The sequence below is a fragment of the Mustela nivalis genome (assembly GCF_964662115.1).
Source record: "Mustela nivalis genome assembly, chromosome: 16".
Lineage (NCBI taxonomy): Eukaryota > Metazoa > Chordata > Mammalia > Carnivora > Mustelidae > Mustela > Mustela nivalis.
Window position 1 is genome coordinate 12,153,037 of NC_139035.1, and position 20,103 is coordinate 12,173,139.

The 20,103-nt window shown below is 42.2% G+C and overlaps 1 protein-coding gene across 2 annotated transcripts in view; it reads right to left on the bottom strand.

The window, feature by feature from the left end:
• Positions 1-5,556: 5,556 nt before the first annotated feature.
• Positions 5,557-20,103, bottom strand: part of INTS7 (integrator complex subunit 7) — a 92,045-nt gene continuing 77,498 nt past the window's right edge. For both annotated transcript variants that reach the window (XM_082702394.1, XM_082702395.1), the window contains 4 exons: positions 15,525-15,657; positions 11,993-12,091; positions 10,262-10,447; positions 5,557-7,058 (listed from right to left, as the gene is read on the bottom strand). In XM_082702394.1, coding sequence (XP_082558520.1) covers positions 6,771-7,058; positions 10,262-10,447; positions 11,993-12,091; positions 15,525-15,657 — 706 coding nt within the window. In that variant the 3' untranslated portion in view covers positions 5,557-6,770. The remainder of the gene's footprint in view (positions 7,059-10,261; positions 10,448-11,992; positions 12,092-15,524; positions 15,658-20,103) is intronic.

Here is a 20,103-nt window from a genome sequence, read left to right on the forward strand (position 1 = left end):
CCGACAACTGGTGGGTCCTTGCGAAGCAGCAGGCTTGGTGCAGACACGATGACATTCAGCTCACGACTCTTCAGCAGGAGAGTCCTTAGCCCCATTTCACAGATGGAAGAAGCCAAGGCTTCTTATCTCATCTTCTCATCTCTGTGAGATGTTAGGAAACAAGAGACTCCGAAGAGGCGGGGGGGTTGGTGTGGGGCGTGGGACAGTGGAGCGAGTTGTCTCTTCCCATGGAAGGCACAAGATGACTTTCGCCACCATCTGTCCACATGTGTGCCTCCGCCGGAGGTCAGGCCGCAGACCGCTGTACGTGAGGCTGGGCTTGCTGCTGATCATGGAGGGATTCCAGCTGTCACACCTGCTTGGAGGAGTCATGGCGAGGATGTTTCTGCCTGGCTCTGAGCGACGGAAGCGCTTTTCAGTGTGGCACGGCTGGGGTCAAGGGAGACTGTGCTGGGAACAGAGTGGTTTCCCTATGACCATGGTTTTGGGGAGTTTTCCATTTCCCTCAAGCACAGGGAACTGAGGCAGGGGGTCCGTTGCTGTAAGGGGTTCAGGTTGGGAATAAGGAAGCACTTGGTGTCCTGTGAAGATGGTAGACACAAAAGGGCCAGGGATCAGGCTGAGCGCTTTCTTGAAGGGCCACACTGCAAACAGCAGTGACTCTAGCCTGGACAGTCCTGTCCAAACCCCTTCTTCTCCTGCTTTCCTGGATCTGCCACCTCGGAAGCTGCCTCCCAAGTTCCTGTGCACAAGCAAATGGCTACCAGCCCAAGGAGCTTGACCGGCACCGCGCCCTCAGCTCCTGACAAAGCGCATGTGTTCAATAAATATTTGGTGAATGAATAAAAAGCGTCATCCGTTTTTAAAATTGTGTCCTTGTTAGCTGTACCTTGGGTGCAGGTCTGGGGAATCTGTCCAAACTCACGAGCGGTAACTCAGACGGATGCTGCTGACTGAGCAGAGAGCCCCGTGGTGTCTGCTGAGGTACGGCTAGAGCTCAGGGTGAAGGAAAAGTGCTTTCCGTCAGCTGCTCCTGGTCAGCTGCTCGGGGGAGGAAGGAGGGAGAGGTAGGGCTTAGGATAGACTCACGGGCCCTCTCCTGTGTCAAGGGCCCTCAAGGAGAGATTCCTGATGAGCTCACTCCCTGAGAGACGATTCTAGCCGGGCTAATATGCTTTTGAGCATCCCAGGGGACGCTGTAACCACTAAGTAGGATAGATCTGATGTTGCTTAAGTGATTCTGTGATTACAGTCATTTCTCCCCAAGGCCCTGATACCTTGAAATGTGACATTGGAGGTTTGTATCATCCAGCGGCCTGGCTAGAAGCAGCAGTAGCTTCTGCAACGTGAGACAATATTTAATTCTTTTGGAGTGTAAGCTCCTATCTCCTCAAGGCCCAATGTTGACTTCACACTTCAGGGGTGTATCTTTTTTTCCAAATGCTCTTTTGTTCCTCTCTGGCTTCCAAGAAGTAGGTGCCCAATTGTCCCTGATTAGAGGCCCTCTGAGAAGGAAGGAACACTTGCTCTTCCGAGTGCTGCAAAAGGAGGAAATGCCAAATGATGGCCATTTTCTAATTACCTAAGAGCCTGGCCTGTTATGTACAAGGGCAGATGCTATTAGAATTTTAGAAATGGCATATTTTGGGCTCTGTCAATAGCTTTTATAAAGCTTTCTCCACATTCTGTACAAGTTTTTTTTTTCCCCCCTTTTCCTGTCAGTAGACTACACGTTGCCCGAGGGATCTCCCTGTCAAGATTCCTTTTGTATTTCCCACCCCAGCTCGGAGCCCGGCACTGTGTGGGGCTCAGAGCAGGAAGCCTTCTCCCCCACTTGCATTTGCACAATAGGTTTCTCATCGACTCTTGTCATTGTATGTGTACAGTCCGCATGCGTCCACGCGCGTGTGGTGGGGACTCCAGACCGGACTCTCCTAATCACATGGTATCTGCCTTTGCCTGGTGTGTGAGGGTGGGGAGGGGAACGCAAGGTGGGGGCTGCAGGTGTTAACCCTTTGTCATCACTTTGCTCATCTCCGAGTGAGAGGACACAGGCAAAAGGCATCATTACCTTCACTGCTCGGGGGGAGGCGGGACTTGAGGCAGCATGGCCTATTCTCACCTTCCATGGCCTCAGAAACATGGATACCTTCTCAAAATTCTTCAGTCTAATTTAGCTCTATGTTGTCTTAGTTTTCTATTTGAAATATTTTTGCTTCATAGCCATAAATAAGCTTCATCAAAATCCACAAAGGAAATCTCCCCAGAAAACCAAAAGGTGAAGTAGAGAATACTTTTCCTCCATAAAACTGATTTTAACCCATCATGTCTTTTGAGGGTAGAGGAGATGTTCATTTTGCTGACTGATTGATTTTCTAATACCAAGTGAATGTGTACTATTTCACCTTTATAATTTGCTAAAAATAATTCTCTATAAACAATTAAAATATTTTTAGTCTCAGTTTGTCCGCTAAGTATTATAAGACAAAAGCTAGACCTTGTAGACAGGACCTGACAGGAAGATAATCCCCAAACTCATTTTACCATGTTTCAATCTTTAACCAGATCTAAACAGAGAACAATTATTGCACAACAAACTTGACTGTGCAGGACAGAATTGCTTCGGGAGAGATTGGCAAATAAGCAGGAAGATAAGGGAAAAGATAAAGACTGAAAAATGCTTTGTACCTGCGGTAGACTTGAAAAAAGTAAATTTATATCACTTAGCATTCTTCATTAGAAAGTGGGTATCAATGGCTTCCAGTCTTGGTATACTATTTAAGGAGAAAACTATGACTCATTCTGTTTAAATCCCAGTGGCAATTACAAATTAAACTACTCATAGAATGAATACTTTAGACCGGGAGATAGTACAGAGTAATAATGGCCTCGCTCCAGCCAAGCCAATAAAATACTCCGCCCATGGTGTTACAGGTCTCTATGTTCTCGGGCAAGCAATGGAAAGGAAGACCGTAACCTCCTGTAACCTCCGGCTGTTGAGAGATCTAAGCCCATTTACCGGACTTTTGGACAGTCATGTTGGTGACTGTCAAAGGCTAAATCCAAGGGTGAATTACAGAAAGAACAGGTCAGGTGTTTGGTTGAGCAACAGAGTTATTACTGGAAGCAAAGCAAACCCACAAACCCCAAATACCTTCCTTGTCATTTACAGTCTTTCAAATGAACCCTTTGGTGAACCAAAGAATTCCAATGCAGATGTCTTATCTAGAAATCTATTTAAGGTTACCTAGGTCCTAAGGGAGTAGTGAATCTCATTTCTTCTCACTCTTGCACTGTCCTAATTCTGCAGGGGGTAGCCATCCAAGTCTATTTAAGTTTAACTGAACTATAAGTAAATAAAAGATTCAGTCACATTAGCCATATTTTAGACACACAATAGCTACGCAGGGCTAGTGGCTATATTGGCCAGTCAGACTTAGGACATTGCCACCATCACATAAAGTTCTCTTGGACAAGTGCTGCATATATGCTACGTAACAAGTGGCAGGACCCTCTTATTCTCAAGGCTGGCAGCTACTGGCAAGGAGGACCAAGGGACTGATCTAAGGATCCACGGCAAGTGAGTCTTATAAATATAGAACTTAAACTGACATCTCTGGGACCCTAGTCTGAGGATCTTGGTTTGGTTGTTTGGTTCTTCTGGGAACCATACATTATGTGAAAAGTGACTTAGTGTTTCCCGTTGCACATTATCTGCCACCTCGGTTAATCTGAGCTACAAAGGTCATATCACAAGATCTCTTAGGCTAAACGGGAATAGAACAGTACTTTAATTTCTAAATAGTTAATGTACTATCACTATCACTACTGAAGACCATCAGCAGCTTTAGAAAGTATTTTCATAATTTTCTATGTACATAGGTATTAAATATTTTAATAGGATTTATGATACTGGTTGTAGACAGAAATTCCATTTTGTATTGGTCAACATTATGTTAATTTTGTTATTATTTGACATACCCAAATCGGAAATGAGAGGAAGATAGCTAAAATGTGTGTTTAGTAGCGGACTAGCAGTAACTTTTATTGTGAATAAATAAAATGCCACCATTAAGAATTAACCTAACCCTGTGAAAAACGGTATTAGGAAGGATATAATAGTAACAATGCCAGCAAGCTCCTGTATCTGTTTACTATGTGCAAGGAGCATGTTAAATGCTTTCCATGTATCACCTCACTTAATCCTCACGCCTTTCCTAATTTTAGGAATAAGGAAATTGAGGCATAGAGATATCAAGTCGCTTGCCCAAGGTCACAGAGTTAGAGCTTGGATTTGGATCCAGACAGTGTGGCTCCAGCGGCTGTGCTCTGAGCCACCGGGCTATATTGCAAAGCTGCTAAACACTGAGAAAAATTAGCCCCGTCTTCTGGAATCAATCAGCCAACCCCTTTTATGATCCGTATCTCTAAGTTCAGGGGACATGTTCACTTCACGATCAGTATGTCTTTCTTTCCTTCATCTTTCCCTGAGTATTTCTTTTTCTTTTCATTCATTACTGTAGTGTTGAAATTATAAATGTAATTTCCCTTTACCTCAAATAATTGCTTAGCAGCTGATGCCAAGAATGTAGTAGACATTATACCAAACATAAAATCAGAGTTCCAATCCTGGATCTAATGACATTCTCAATTAAAATAGCCTTTTTCTTTTTTTCCCCCTTCAGGAGTTATTTTCCTACTCTGAACTACTTGGATTTATTTTTATTAATAATTCCTTTCCAAGTTTGTGCCAGGAGCCATCCAGAACACCAAGTCAAAGAGTTTATAACTGTAGCTATCAAAAACGTCTTTTAAGAACATAAAATCTGGGAAGGTCTCAAAGGGAACTGGGGGAGAATTGGTGGTTTACAAGATTTGCTTCTTTTCTTGGGAATTCTGTCTTAAAACAGTACCAGAAACCTGAAATCGACATTATAAAATTTCATTCTGAAAACAGACACTGAATTTTTAAAAAATGTACCCCTCCACCCCCCATTTAAGAGCTCTTTTTTTGGTCTTTTAGTCACCCGATAAAACTCTAGATTGGAGTCAAGAGATCCTGTCTAATTCAGTCATTTTACAAAGAAACTACTCTAGAGAGATAAAGTAACTTGCCCGGGGTCACAGAGTTAATTCATCAGAGTACAACCTGTGCTTTCTGGTCCAGTTTTTTCCATGCCTGGTGAGCAGGAAAGGGGTTCTGCATACCTCCTCCGCACCATGTTGGCAATTCCTCCTTGGGCCCATGTTTCCAGATGCTGTCACAGCTGTCCATATCGTGCACTGTGTACAACTGGGCTGCATTTAAAGGGATGTCATCCTCAGCGGACTCTGTGGACTTCCATGTTTTATGACCGTGTTCTGGCCAATGGCAGCAGAGGGTGTTTTGCTGGGACAAGAGCTCATGGAGCCCAGCAATCTCAGAGGAATCTGAGTTGCCAACCATTTCTCACCACTGGAGGCAACATGACAAGGAAAAAAGAAAAACTAATTCATTTTTTTTTTTTTCCTTTGAGCTAATGTTGACTTTAAAGAAAAAAAAAAGGCAAAACAGAAGCAAAGAAAATGAGAGATTTATTTAAAAAGAAAGCCTCCAGGGAATGTACCCTGCTTCATCCTAAGATCTGCTTACAGCCCAAACTGTCCGTATCATCATCGTGCGCAGCCCTGTGATCCCTGATGTTTAGAAAACCATGATCCCAAGCACTGAATGACCCAGATGAGAATGAACAGGTAAATTACATCTAGTATACCGTGTTAAGGTAAGAAAGTTTATTACTATTATATTTTAGAATGGTTTCCAACCAGTATTGAAATTGAAAAAAAGGGGTTTTCTGACTGACCAGAAAACTTCTATTCCCTGAGCATCCCAACTAATCGAGGTTGTGTTACAAAGAGGCTGTTCTTTCTAGACTATCAACTCTAGAATTACATAACTTGCCAAAAAGAAACCAAACCTATCAAAAGATCTGCTCTTCTAATTTAAAACATTAAGATAGTAAATGTGAGTTTTTTCACTCTTGGAAATAGTGTAAAAAGTCTACACTATAAATAAAACCACATACATACTAGAAAAAACAAATGATTAATCTCCAATTTTTGCATGTAATTGTTAGCTGTTTTTGGGGGGTCAATAAAATACTAAATCAATAAATTAAGATTGCATTAGCATAGAAAAGACAGGTAAGTAGTTGAAATAATATAGCAGGATGTTTCAATTCGGCGAGACTGCATGCTCTCAAAATCCAGAAAATGGATTTCGGGGGACACAGTGAAGTCCATCCAGGGGAGAACTCGTTTTCTGTGGCCGCAGGTCAACTTTGTATTGACCGGTTAGAACTTCCCGACGCCTGGCTCAGAGTGAGAGGTCTGTGCCAGGTGGTGAGTTGATGTATTTTGATGCACAGGGAGTCAAATCTATTAACTCAGTGATCCCGACACACGACTTTTCTTGAACAAGAAAGATGAGGCTCAGCAACAGAAAAACAAAAATAAAACAATGAAAATGTCAAACAGATGATAAGGGACTTGGTTTAAGAAGGAACAAGGACAAAAAATCTTGTTGGCTAGGAGCCCAGTTATTTCTCAAATTAAATTTCTAAAGAAAAATAAACCCCTTTCTTCCCCCCGCCCCGAGTATTACATTATAGAAAGCAATGAATAAACAAACTCCATATTCTAACTTTTATATCTGAATCCATATGAAAAATCAAATTGTTTTTGCCCATTTGAACGATTCCTAGAAAGCCAGGAGCGCATCCTTCATGTGGCTAAAACCGAGAGTAGGCATTTCGTTGTTGCTGCTGTTGTAATGGCTGCTGGGCTTGCTGCTGCTGTAGGCGAATTTGCTGGGAATAAGGGTCTTCCAAGGATTTTACAAATATGGTAGTTCTGGGACCTGTCTTCCACACAATACCATTGGCGTCTTTCACGGAAGATTCCACTGTAATGTTGTGTGTTCCAAGGATGGCAAAGTTCAACAGAAACTGAGTACTGAAGTAATCGTTATGAGGTTCAACCCTCTGCTCCATCTCATTGGTCATATTGTCGATGGGTATCTGGAATGAAAAAAATGTTAAATGATAATAATAGCTAATATTCGCTCAGTGCTTACTGTGAGCCAAGCCCCATACCAAGTACTTACTTAATCCCTGCAAACAACCAAGAGGTTTAGGTACCATTTTTACCCTTGCATTATAGATGAGGAAACTGAGGCAGAGAGCTTAAGTAATTTCTCCAAGGTCACACAGCTGATGAGAGGTGAGGATGGCATCTGAACCCAGACAGGCTAACTCCAGAGCGGACACTCTTGAGTATTAAGCGATCCTGCCCTCACTATCACTGAGTAGAACGAGCCTCTCCCCCTGCTTCCCCACCCCCATATGCCGCCCTTTCTTCCCTGTGAAGGAGCTCTGGACATGCCACCTCATAATATGCTGCACTGGCACATTATTTCAAGCTAAAGGCACTGGAGAAACAGCAGATGGAGGAATGGCTCTGACCTCCCCATTTTTACCTCAAACAGGCCATAAAATCTGCCATGAGAAAGGTGCCGTTCTCGGTACCAAGAAGAGGAGAACATCCTCATCACTAGAAGCTGGCAGTCAACGCTGAAATGCACCCCACAAATAAACTCCCATGACCCCTACCTCCCCCAGGTGCCCCCAACCTCCACCCCTGCTCTTCCCCGCCTCGCTCCCAGTCACTTCCCTGGCTTACTGCCCCTCAACCCTTTCGTCTTCTGTCTTCACAAATTTACCCTTTCTTTGTCTGAAATTCACATAAGCTTTCTGCTCTGGTCACTTCTTTGGGTTTCCATTGTCCCAATGGAAATTGTCCCCTTCTTTGGGTTTCCACTGTCCCATGGGACAAGATTCCCATGTCCGTGTACCATTCGAAGAAATGTGTACACCTTTCTTATGTTCATCTGCCTCAAAGTCAGTTTAGTCTTGGGCCTGGGTGGAGACCCTAAGACAGTGGGAGAGAAAATTTTCCTTTCCTACACTTGCTTACTCCACCCCAATCTGTCTGTGAAGACAGATTCTGAGGAAACAGGGTGTAATCACCTCTTTCAGGGAGTTTAAAATCTAAGACATTGAAAAAGAACCCAACACTAGTTAAATACAAGTTAGAGTTCTTCCTCTTACCTAGCCTGATCTGACACTGCTTCAGTGATGCAATCTTTCCTACCTCCTTTCACACATTTCTAGAACTTGTGCTGTGCTTACCTAATAGTATCTTATTCAGACTGGAGGCACAATGTATCATAAAACACAAGTTCATGGGCCTGTTCACTTACTTAGCTAGACACCCATGTCTCTGGCCTTCAAGGAACAGAGTAGCACCTGCTGGTACACCCTGACCTGTACCCAAGGTGAAGCATGCCAAGAAAGATACTGATTCTGGAACGCATATAAAGGTAACCCTAATGACTATTTGGCCGGATTGCTCTAGGTTATGTGTGTGTTTTTGTTGCACAATCAATGACATAAACATGCCCTAAAGCTCTGTGACTAAATGAGCATATCATGAGGTCAGTTTTCCAGAGAGACATTCACCTATAACGTTGATGAGATGAAGTCACTGACCAATTCGAGATCTTAGAATTATTAGGCCCTGTTTTGTTTGTACAACTTCTGTAGGGTTTTTATGTCCCTAAAGAATATGCCTACCAGCCAGGAACTTCCTTAAAAGGACCAGAAATAGGCCTAAGCAACCTGATCACTGAATAGGTGATGATTTCAAGTGGAAAACTCACTGCAAATAACATGACGAACCTTGTACCGTATGATTTATTCTACTGGCTTCCTGACTTTACACAATGCCTCGAGAGGTAAGTTAATAAGCAAAAGACTGGCTTGAATGGTATTTTCTTAACAGTAGAAATCACTGTATACAAGAAAAAAAGAGAATCACTGTTCTTGCAACCCTAAATGAGGAGATAGCTGCAGACACGGGTAGGTTAATTAGGTAAATTCTCACCACGACCTTCCATGACAATAAGGATCGCCCAAACACAACACTTGGACTCTACATACAGGAAGTGACTTTTTTCATCATTCATCACATCTTTGCTACATGGGGCTACATAGGGCACCACAGTCTGTGTTACAGGCGTCGAAGAGAGCAAAAGAATGAAGCCTGAGCCTTATCAGTGCTGGCAAAGAAGGGAGAGAAAGTTACCAAAGAAAAAACCACACCTTCTCGTGGCTTTTTAGCCTGAAACCACCAAAACCACCAAAGAGAATAAAATGTTCTCTTTTTATATCTTTACTAATATTCCCTTCCTTATTATGGAGCTCAGTTCAAGTATGCCCACAGTAAACCTGGACATAAGCAATCTGGGCATTTGAACAACTCTGTTCATACAATTGTGTACTTGTTCCCTTGCTATATTTTCTGTGAATAAACCACCAAAGAACTAGAAAGAGATGTCTAAAGGAAGGAGTGTTCTGCATTTGGAATACTGGTATGCCATAGTATTTAGCACCTTGGCCTTGGATAACAAAGCAAGCATGACTTATGGTTATCTACATCATGCTCTGTCAAAGCAGCAAATTCCTAGAGTTACACCTTTAAGGAAAGATTGTACTTTATCTGACCGTTGTCTGTCAATGCTGTGTACCTCTTTTCTTTAGAGAATGCTAATATCCACTTAAAATAGAGAGAAATAATTAGATGTGTGTTTTGGGGGGAGGGGAATTAGGGAGGCACTAATTCCCTACTCTTGATGTTTCCCCGTCATGTGGAGGGACTTTTCATGAGATGGACAACACTGGTCTCCAGGGGAGGAGGTGAATTCTACTGACTGCTAAGGTTTTGGGTAGGAACTGAGCATGGGGAGCTAAGACCTTCTCTTTCCCTTCTCTTGACATCAGGATGCTCCTCCCTGCCGTTGATTTTACAGGGGCAGGCTCTTATGTGCAGAGGCTGAGGCTGGGTGGGAAAATTCAATTCAGAGGTACAAGGCGAGGAGCTCCTGGTTGCCAGGCACCTGAGCTAGGTTTTCCCATCACTGAACAGTAAGACTCATATTTTAATCTCTGTCTGCCTGGATGCTCTCTATCAACTGGTTCAAGCAGAGAAAAGAGAGGTATTATTTATCAGCCCCTCAAACCCCAATATGTGCTTTTAATTTATGTCCACATGTCTCCCCTTTGGAGGTTTAATTGCAATCTGCTTAACCATGAAAACGACTGGAAAACTTCCATGAATGAGGTGATAAAATCCACATCACAACTGTGCCTCTTTTCTAAATTACCTTGTAGTCTTGTCCGGATTTACTCTGTAGTGTGGAAGAAACATTCAGACAGACGGACTGAATTTTGCGGAACAGTCCTGGTTTAGATCCGTGTTGAACCACTCCCTCTACCTTTAGCGCCAGCTGCTGGTTATTCTGGACAGCGATGGGCTCTGCAGGGTTGCGGGGCGATGGTGACAGAGCCAGCTGGAAGACCAACATGAAGATCAATGCTCACAAGCAAGAGCAAGCTTTCTTCCAGCAAATGCTTGTGCTGATTTTTGTCTACAGGTTACATACAGCGTTACACAGCTAAGGACCTGACCGCTGGGACAACCAAACAAATGCACCTTTCAGGTCAAGGGTTCCTTCTCCCTAATGTCACTGCTAAATACCACTGTGTCTTCTACCCCAAACCCCAGTTCTGTGTGAGGATAACAGAAAACAGTGAAGGCCCTAGTCTTCCCCGTTTCTGCAGTGGGGCATTTCTTTGACAATGAACCAATTCTAGCAGGAAAATGCGCTATGTAAATTTTCTTATCTAGCTGCTGTCTCTTTGGTCTTACATAATGTTAAAAAGGCTAAATTCAAGGGCAAGTGAATTTAAAATTCAAGAATTACATGTACGATCAAGTCACAGTGGGATAAAAGTCAATTTGCACAAATGAACCAAATGACATTTTAACTTCTCATTAGTTTTTATTTAAGAACGTATTAAAAATCCCAAATACCTTTAAATTACAGAAAGCCCAAACTCTGCTGAATGAAAAGATGGAAGAGGTGGGTCTTTTTGACGATGCTGAACACTGCGTCAGTCAACCCCACGCACATCCTACCCGAAGACCTCTTATCTAAGAGAATCAATTTTCCTTATTACCCAGGTCATTCTGAGATGTAATACTCTGTTATTTACAACCAGAAGCATTCAAAAGGATATGCAAAAGTGCAATGAAGACATTTACTGACAGAGGGATAATTCAGGAAATCTCCTGGAGGCTAGTTTTCCACCTCTTCCAACAATTCCATTCTCTGAATCAAAAAGAGCTTTTGAATTTGGAGTGGCTCAAATATTTTCAAATACTAGCTCTTCTCATTGGCCAGCTCCTCAAAACGCGATACTCACAGACAAAAGCGCTCTGGAGGTAGGACTGGTAACATTTTGCCAGACCGAATTATTCTAAATAGAGTCTGAAGAGCCCAATCAGACGCGAACTTAGCTCAAGATCCTTGAGGACGGTGAGGAAAACCTATCCGGATGCCTGCGTGGCTCAGTCTGTTAAGTCTGCTTTTGGCTCAGGTCCTGATCTCCAGGTCCTGGGATCCAGCCCTGGGCTCTCTGCTCAGCAGGGAGCCTGCTTCCCCCTCCCTCTCTCTGCCTACTTATGATCTCTGTCTGTCAAGTAAATAAAAATAAATAAATAAATAAATAAATAAATAAAAATATTTAAAAAAAAAAAGAAAGAAAACCTCTCAAATTATTCTTGGAGACAAGGGGCAGAGCTGCAGGTAGCCAAATCCCTGTCTACCCCGCCCGCTGGGCACTGGCGCGTAAGGAAGGAAAGGGCTTATTTAACTCCCAAATCCCATTACCTTCACCAAACCACTTGATAAAGGTATAAAAAACTTTTAACTAAAGGGTGCCCGTTTTATCAAAACCAAAGGTAAGATCCTGAAGCTGAGCTATAGCCCATGTATTCCAGAAGGTAACTGGGTTTTTAATCTATATTAACCTCTGTATTTTGGTAGCGTTACCTTGATGCTGGTAGACTGCAGTTTCTGGAAAAAATATCTCTGAAACGAAAGAGGAACTTTCAGCAAGGAAATGATGGCATCGCAGAGGCATGCTGTATGCTGGGAGGGAAAAAAGAAACTAAGTCAAATGAAAATAAATTTCCAAATTTCATCAACAAATGGTACTTTCAGGATGAAGTTTAAAAAGTACAAATGGTCTTTTGAAGAATATTGCAAAGGTGCATACCCATCAGGAAACGGGCAGAACACCCAAATGTTTGCCAAATCATTCATGTCAAGGAGTACAACTGCAGATTTTCACTTTATTTTTATTTATTTATTTATTTATTATTTTAAAAAATATTTTATTTATTTGAGAGAGAGACAGTGAGAGAGAGCATGAGCGAGGAGACGGTCAGAGAGAGAAGCAGACTCCCCATGGAGCTGGGAGCCCGATGCGGGACTCGATCCCCGGAATCCAGGATCATGACCTGAGCCGAAGGCAGTCGTCCAACCAACTGAGCCACCCAGGCGTCCCAATTTTTACTTTATTTTTAAGTACATTTAATAAAAAGTGTAATGTAGGAGAAAATCTTGCAGGCCAAATAATGCACATATTGTGCATTTCTGTAGCATTAGAGCTATTAGGTATAGTATTATATAATTAGCTTAGATACTATAATATAGGGTCACTTTCTTACGGTAAAGTAGGATCGAGAACATATGATAAGGAAGCCAGCACACTGATATCTGAGGCCTAACACCAAACCCCACAGGGAGCCTTGCTGCCTTGTTCTTCCCTCCCATATCCAGAGGGTGGCTTCCCTGTCCTTGTGGCCAGGGGTCCCCGGAGAATGAGCGATGGTGGAAACTTATTGGAATTCTGAGTAAGAACAACTATACAGTTCAGCTCCACAGAACTCTGAAATTTCAGTAAGAGGACCTTACTTCAAAAATCCATTTCACAAACTTAACTGAGTTTTGAAACTCCCAGAAAAGCTGAAGAAGAGAATCACACAATGAATCCTTTGAGACTTAGTAAACGGAGTTATACAACTAGCGTTTAAGAGTTCTAAGATATTACACCCATTTATCTATTTAAAACCACTTTTAAGAGTTCTAAGATATTACACCCATTTATCTATTTAAAACCACTTTATTGAGGTACGGCTGACACAGGTATATAAAATGTACCTATTTACTGTATCCAACTTGATGAGTGGAGATGAGTATCACCCGTGACACCATCAGAGATACTACAGAGGTCACCCAGGCCAATCCTCAATTTTGCTGATGACACAGGTCACCCAGACGGCAAGGGGACAAGCTGGAACTAGAACCTAGGTTGTCTCTTCGTTCAATGACTATTTGGTTCTATTTGGTTCTATTTCATCAACGATTCACCAGCTTAGCAGATGAAAAACTACAGCGCCGTCAGAACACATGTAACTCTGGGGGACCCAGAACTATTCCAGTTGGTCAACCCTCCCCTCCTCAGTCTACTTCCCCATTAGCAGCCCCAAAGCACCTTAGGGTGAGAACCGCTCTACCCTGCGGCCTGCCCTTCCAAGCTCCTGACGCCAAGCAGGGTGGCCCCCAGTTGCCTATGTTGTAAACAGTTTTGAACAGTTGGGCATGAAGGCTGCACACAGGAAGATCCCACCCTTACTGGTTTCACGGTGCTGAACACTTTGTGTCCAATAGGTCCATAATAATGGCAGATCTGTTACTTGAGAAAACCACAACATAGATTCCAACACGTTGTATCTCTTTCTTCAGGTTTAACTGCCAACTCAACATTATTCATCCTCCTGCAACAAGGGATCTGGGAAGCACTTGCAGGGACATCCTACGAGGGGTGGAAGTCTGATGCCAAGAGAGACACCTCTTTCAAGGATGGACTAAAGCCGACCACAAGTGACCTTAGGCTATTCCCTGGCAAAAAGGCACCATTCTCTTTTTCAAAAGAATGGATGCAGATTTTACAATTACAGGGACAGTGTGGACAGCCTCGGGCCGCAGGCACCTGGGGCACACCTCCACATCAGCAGCAGATGACCATACAGGAAGCGTCTGGAGACCCGAAGTCCCATGCTATGGTTAGTAAACCAGCAGGAGAGGACTAGCAGACACCAGCACTCTCTTCTTTGTTGAATCTGGCACTTTCCAGCCTTTGTATTTTGTGATATTTAATCAATGTCTTGCACAGATGTGTTTATCTCCTTCAAAGATTATCTTTACTCTGTCCCGTAGCAACCAAATCTCAATGTCAAACTACCCCTGTTGATTCAGTTCAGCAAATATGTATTGACCATCGTATGTGGAAAGCGGTATGTCCAGGAAAGTTCCTGTCCTGAAATCTGATCTAACTCTTCTGCAACACACCTTGTCAATTTCTTCTGACACACCTGAGAAAAGGTGAGAGGACAGAGCGAGAAGTGCAGGAGCCAGAAGAAGCTGCGGGGGGATATCAGCATCCAGCAGAGCGGGACGAATCCCCAGGGTGTGAGTCCCCAGACCTGGTCTTAGGGACCGAACTTCTGTATTCTCCCAACTCTTATTTTGAAGTCTTAGCTCCCAGTGTGTTGGTAATTAGAGGTGGGGTCCCATGATCGGATTACTGTCCTTAGAAGAAAAAAAGTGACCAGAGCTCCCTTTGTCTCCCTGGTCTGAGGGCACAGTGAGAAGGGGGAACGGGTGGAAGAGGGCAGAGGGTTCTCACCAGGACCAGACCAACTGCCACCTTGATTCTGGACTTTCCAGCCCCCACAATTAGGAGAAAGAAGTGTCTATTGTTCAAGCCATCCAGTCTAGAGGGATTTTCGTACAGGAGCCCGAGCTGACTTAAGACACGGGGGAATGCCCAGACAGGGAGGAGAAAATCTGGGTGAGTGTGCGTCAGTCTGTCCTGTGGTGGAAAAGACTGAAGAAGGAACAAGAGCTCCCCACGCCCCAAGGCTGCAGAGATTCAGCAGGCCAAAGGGGAAGCAGTGCGCCAAAGGACATCGGTGGCATCCCCTGGCAGAAGTGATTCATCACCAGGTAGACAATGAGCCCGTTCTTTGTTTCACGGGCCTGTGGTTCTCAACCCCGTGGCAGGACAGCATCACCTGGGAGTCTTGAAACATACTAACGTCTGGCCCTCAACTGCAAGGATTCAGAGTTAACTGATCTGGAGTGCGGCCTGGGTACTGACGTATTTTTTTAAAAAGGTTCCAAAGTGATTCTAGTGTGTAGCCAGGGTTGACAACTATTGCAATTTCAGCTAAACTGTTAAAAAGGGGCGGGGGAGGAGAAGAAGTCTTCTCTGTGTTCTGCAGGAGGAGATTTGACCCATTCCTCTAAGTGTGCAGCGGCTGCAGAGGTGCCAAGCACCGCCATGGACGGCGACGCTGACAGCCAGGTATGAGAGGAGCCCTGTTTGTTACAAAACCGGCATGGAAAAAACCAGCAGACAGGTGAACTGACTGAAGTCACAGAGTTAGAAAGTGCCCGAGTTGGATAAAAACCCACGTCTGTGTCATAAAAACTCAATGAAACAAACGTTACTTGCCATGTAAGAAACAGGGGTGCATTTCCGATCGAGTGAGTCCACTTCCTCCAAGACGCGATTGTACACAGACATCATTCTCCGCTCATATTCGCTGTCCGCATGCGCAGCTCCAGCAGACCCAGATTCCTGGAAACTGAGGTCACATCAGTAGCAATTAATCAACCAAAAGAGTCACCATCTTAATGTCTAAACATGTTAGACACTTTCTACATATTCTCATTTATTTGGTAAAATAACGACGTAGGCACTGCTGTTCCCATTTTACAGATGAGCCAACTAAGGCTTAAAGATGTTAAGTGACTTGCTTTCAGTCACGTAACTAGTAAGTATCAAGCCCGGAATTTCACACCCAGACCTGACTTCAAATTATGTAAGGCTAATCACTTTGGTTGTTAGGTAGTAGAAAAATACTTAACCCTTGCCTCTGCCATGAGGTGAAGGAGACCCAAGACATTTGAAAAGGTAACCAGCAGCATAAAGCCCATAGGCTAAGGCCACGTAACCAGTGAAGATATATAAATAAAAGATCAGGATGTGGGGGGAGTGGGGAATGCCATGGAAGAGATGGATCCTGAACAAACCACTGAGCAAGCAGGTCAGATAAGATGTGGAGAGAAGTGGGGTGGGCGCTCAGGGCTGTGGAGATGGCACGAATCCAGAACGGACAGGGATTGTGCGGGAATGTTCAGGGGAAAGTGAGCACATAGAACACGCTGGGAAAGTTTGACCTAGATTTCCTCCTTCTTCCTCTACTGCTTCACATCCCAAAAAGTATTTCTGAAAGTATTTCTAAGTGAGAAAAGAAAGCAAAGCTTTTGTGTTCTAACTAAACTTCCACGGCAATACTTGCAAACGCAATATAGGTAATTCAGCCACACCGGGCATCAGACTGTTCTTATTCTTCTCTTATTACCCTTTTAACACCTACTGTGTGTGTTACAAAGCACCATGAAGGGACTGCCCCTAGGTACCTTATACAGGTTATTCCCTGTAACTGTCACAAGCACTCCAGGAGACAGGCATCCTTAATTACCTGTAGTCCACGCACATGTGGCTCAGGGAGATGAAATTCTAGGCACATGTTTCTACAGCTACAGTGAATGCTAAAGGATTCATCATGTTCATAACTGCTTGGATCCAAAGCTTTGCTCCCTGCTCTGTACTGTATCTCAAGCTCCAATAAGACAAGACCTGAACCTCATTTATATGACTCTAAGAAAAACTCTACACACAAAGCATAAAGAAATTTAAGTCTTTTACATCTGCTACTAAGAGGGTCTAAATTCAGAATACACTGCCCTACCTATAAAGATTCATTTACTTAAAAAATATACTTCGTTGAGATATAGGTTATAAAAGCTTAGGAACACACCTACCCCTTCTAGTCAATTCCCACTTCTGACCCAATGCAACCATAGGTGTGTTTTCTATCACTATAAATGGGATGTTTCCTGTTATTTCATATAAAAAGAATCCCAAAGCATGCAGTATTTTGTGTCTGGTTTCCTTCACAGCATGTTTTTGAGTGTCATTCATGTGTTTTGCATGTATCAATAGGTCGTTCATCTTTATTGCTGAGTAGTATTCCATCGTATGGATGTAATGGACGTATGAGTTTATCCATTCACCTGTTGAGAGGCATCTGGATCTTTAGTTTCTGTTATTACAAATTAAGCTGCAATGAAATTTTACATTACATTTCTACGTGGAAATATGTACTTGTCATACGATAACTGCCAACAGTTTCCCAAAGTGGCTGAGCTGAATCATTTTGTATTCCCCAAATGGTAGGAAGTCAAGCTCCTCCACACCCTAATACTGGATACTGAAGGTCTTTTTAATTTTAGCCATTTTATTGGGTGTTCGGAGGTATCTCATTGTGATTTTAATTTGCATTTCTCATACGCCTAATGATGTTAAGCATTGTTTGCTTATCGGACATTAGCAGATCTCCTTTTTTGAAACATCTGTACAAATCTGTCAATTTGTAAAAACTGCATTATCTTGGGTTGTGTGTTCTTAATATCCTGAATATAAGTCCTCTGAAAGAATATATTTGATAATATTTTCTCCCCATCTGTGACCTGTCTTTTCATTTTCTTAATGGCATCTTCCAAACAGCAGAAATTTAAAAATTGAAGTTCAATTTAGCAAATTTTTATCTTCTGGTAACTGCTATTTGTATCCCAAGAAATCTCTACTGACCTCCACGTTATGAAGACTTTCTCCAAGGTAGTCTTCCAGAAAGTTTACAGTTTTATTTTTTATATTTTGGTCTATGATATATTCAGAATTAATTTTTCTGTATGGTGTGAGGCAAGGTCAAGACTTTCTGCCCCCCATATAGATAAACTAGCTATCCTAGCATCACTCATTGAAAAAAATTATCCTTTCCCTATTGAATTATCTTGGTACCATGGTCAAAAATCAAATGTTTACATATGTCAGTGGTCTCTCCATATTTTGGGCTCTCTATTATTCTACAATCAAGCCAATACTGCATTGTCTTAATCACTATAGCTTTATAGTAAAACTTGAAATGTTTGTTAAGTCCTCCACTTCAGCTTTTCTCCTTTATTCTGCAATATGGTGAGTTACACTGTTTGATCTCCTATTGTTAACCTGGTATTCCTGGGATAAAACCTACTTGGTCTTGATGTACTATCTTTTGTATATTCCTGGATTCAATTTCTACATGCTTTTTTAAAGATCTTTATACCTGTGTTCATGAAGAGCTATTGTTATTCCCTCATTAAGGCTTTTAATAGCTACATGGTTTGGATTGGTACTCTTACTTGACTTCTGATATTGGTAATTCATGTTCCTTTACTGCTCAGACTAGCTAGTATTATGAGTTTTATTGATCTTTTCAAAGAACCAGACTTGAATTTCACTGGTTTTCTCACTATTTATTTCTCACGCACTGATTATTGTTTATATTTTTGTTATTTCTTTCATTCAAATTATTTTGAGCTTAATTTGCTTTCTTTTTCTAGATTCAGGTAAGGCAGAAATTTAGATCACTGATTTTAAAATTTCTTTTTCTGTTATAAAACAAAACAAAAACATCTAAAGCTATCAATTTTTCTCTAAGCTCTGCTTTAGCTGCATCCCACGAGTTTTGATAGGTGGTTTTCTCATTTTCATTCAGCTTAACATATTTTCTAATTTCCCTTCTGATTTCTTGACCAACTGGGTTATTCAGTAGTCTTATTTAATTCTAAATATGTGGGGATTTTCTAGAGATCATTTTTGTTAGTCCATTCTAATTTGTCAGATAACATATTCTATATGATTTCAATGCTTTAAAATTTGAGATTTGCTTTCTATCCTAGCATGTGGTTTATCTCATTAAATGTTCTAAATGCACTTGAAAAGAACAGGTGTGCTGCTGTTGGTAAATACATGTCAATTAAATAAAAATAATTGGTGGTGTTGTTAAAGTCTTCCATATCTTAAGAAATTTTCTGACAAGTTGTCCTATCAATTGTTCAGAGGGAAATGTTGGGAACTTTGTAATCATGGATTTATTTTTCTTTCAGTTCTGCTTTGCTTTTTTTCTTTTTCAGTTTTTGCTTCATATATTTGGAAGATCTGTTACTTTGTACATAAATATTTAGAATTATGTCTTCTTGACCCTTCTGGTGTTTCTTCTGAATGCTCTCAGTGTTTAAAAAGGTCTCTCCATTTGGCTAGTTGGAACTCGAACATTTCTCAGACACGTGTGGGCTCTGGGAGCTTATAGTATGTGTGAGCTTACATGTATGAGCTCTGTTCAGCTTACAGCTTCCTCGTAATTACTCTTTCCCTTGTAGTTTTTTGCCTGGCCTTGCGGAGTTGCACCTTACGTATGTGTACCTTAGCATTCAGCCGAAGATTCGTAGCCTGTGAAATTTCTGGAACTCTTTCCTGGGAAAGCATCTTCCTCTCTCCTGTACTCTGTCCTGCAAAATCTGGCTTCTTCTGGTTCCTTGAACCCTGATCCCTATCTCTTCAACTAAGCAAGACCGCCAGGTTCTGCTTTGGTTACTCCTCCCTGAGAGGCAGTCTAAAAAGTGCCTCCAGGGAGAGGAACGTGAAGACTCCTGTAGGGTTTACCTTACTTATTTCCCTCCTCTGAAGGATTACATTCCTGAGTTTCCTATTGCCCAACATCATCGGAAAAGAGTTAATGTATATGTTTTATCCAGGTTTTAGTTACTGTGTCACCGTTGCAAATTGTTCCCTTACCTTTTAGGCAGTATCGCAAAGATTAAGCACAAAGGAAGCATACAGAGCAAATAAAAAGCTACAGTAGACAAATGCAATGGACAACTTCTTTTTGATAATTCTAAAAGGTTGGGATGAGGCAATCATATTCATAATTATAAACATTTGCCCTGTCCTAATCCTTATTTATTGTTACTGGCTTAGGCACGATGTTAGGTGCCAGAGATAAGAAAACAAGGTCTCTTCCCCTCAAAAAGCTCCCAGGCTATGAAAAAGATGGACAGATTAGTGAAATACTAACATTATGCCTCACTCTTGAGGTTTCTTAGCTGCTAGTATTTATTTGGAAAGTGCAGAATATAACATCAAG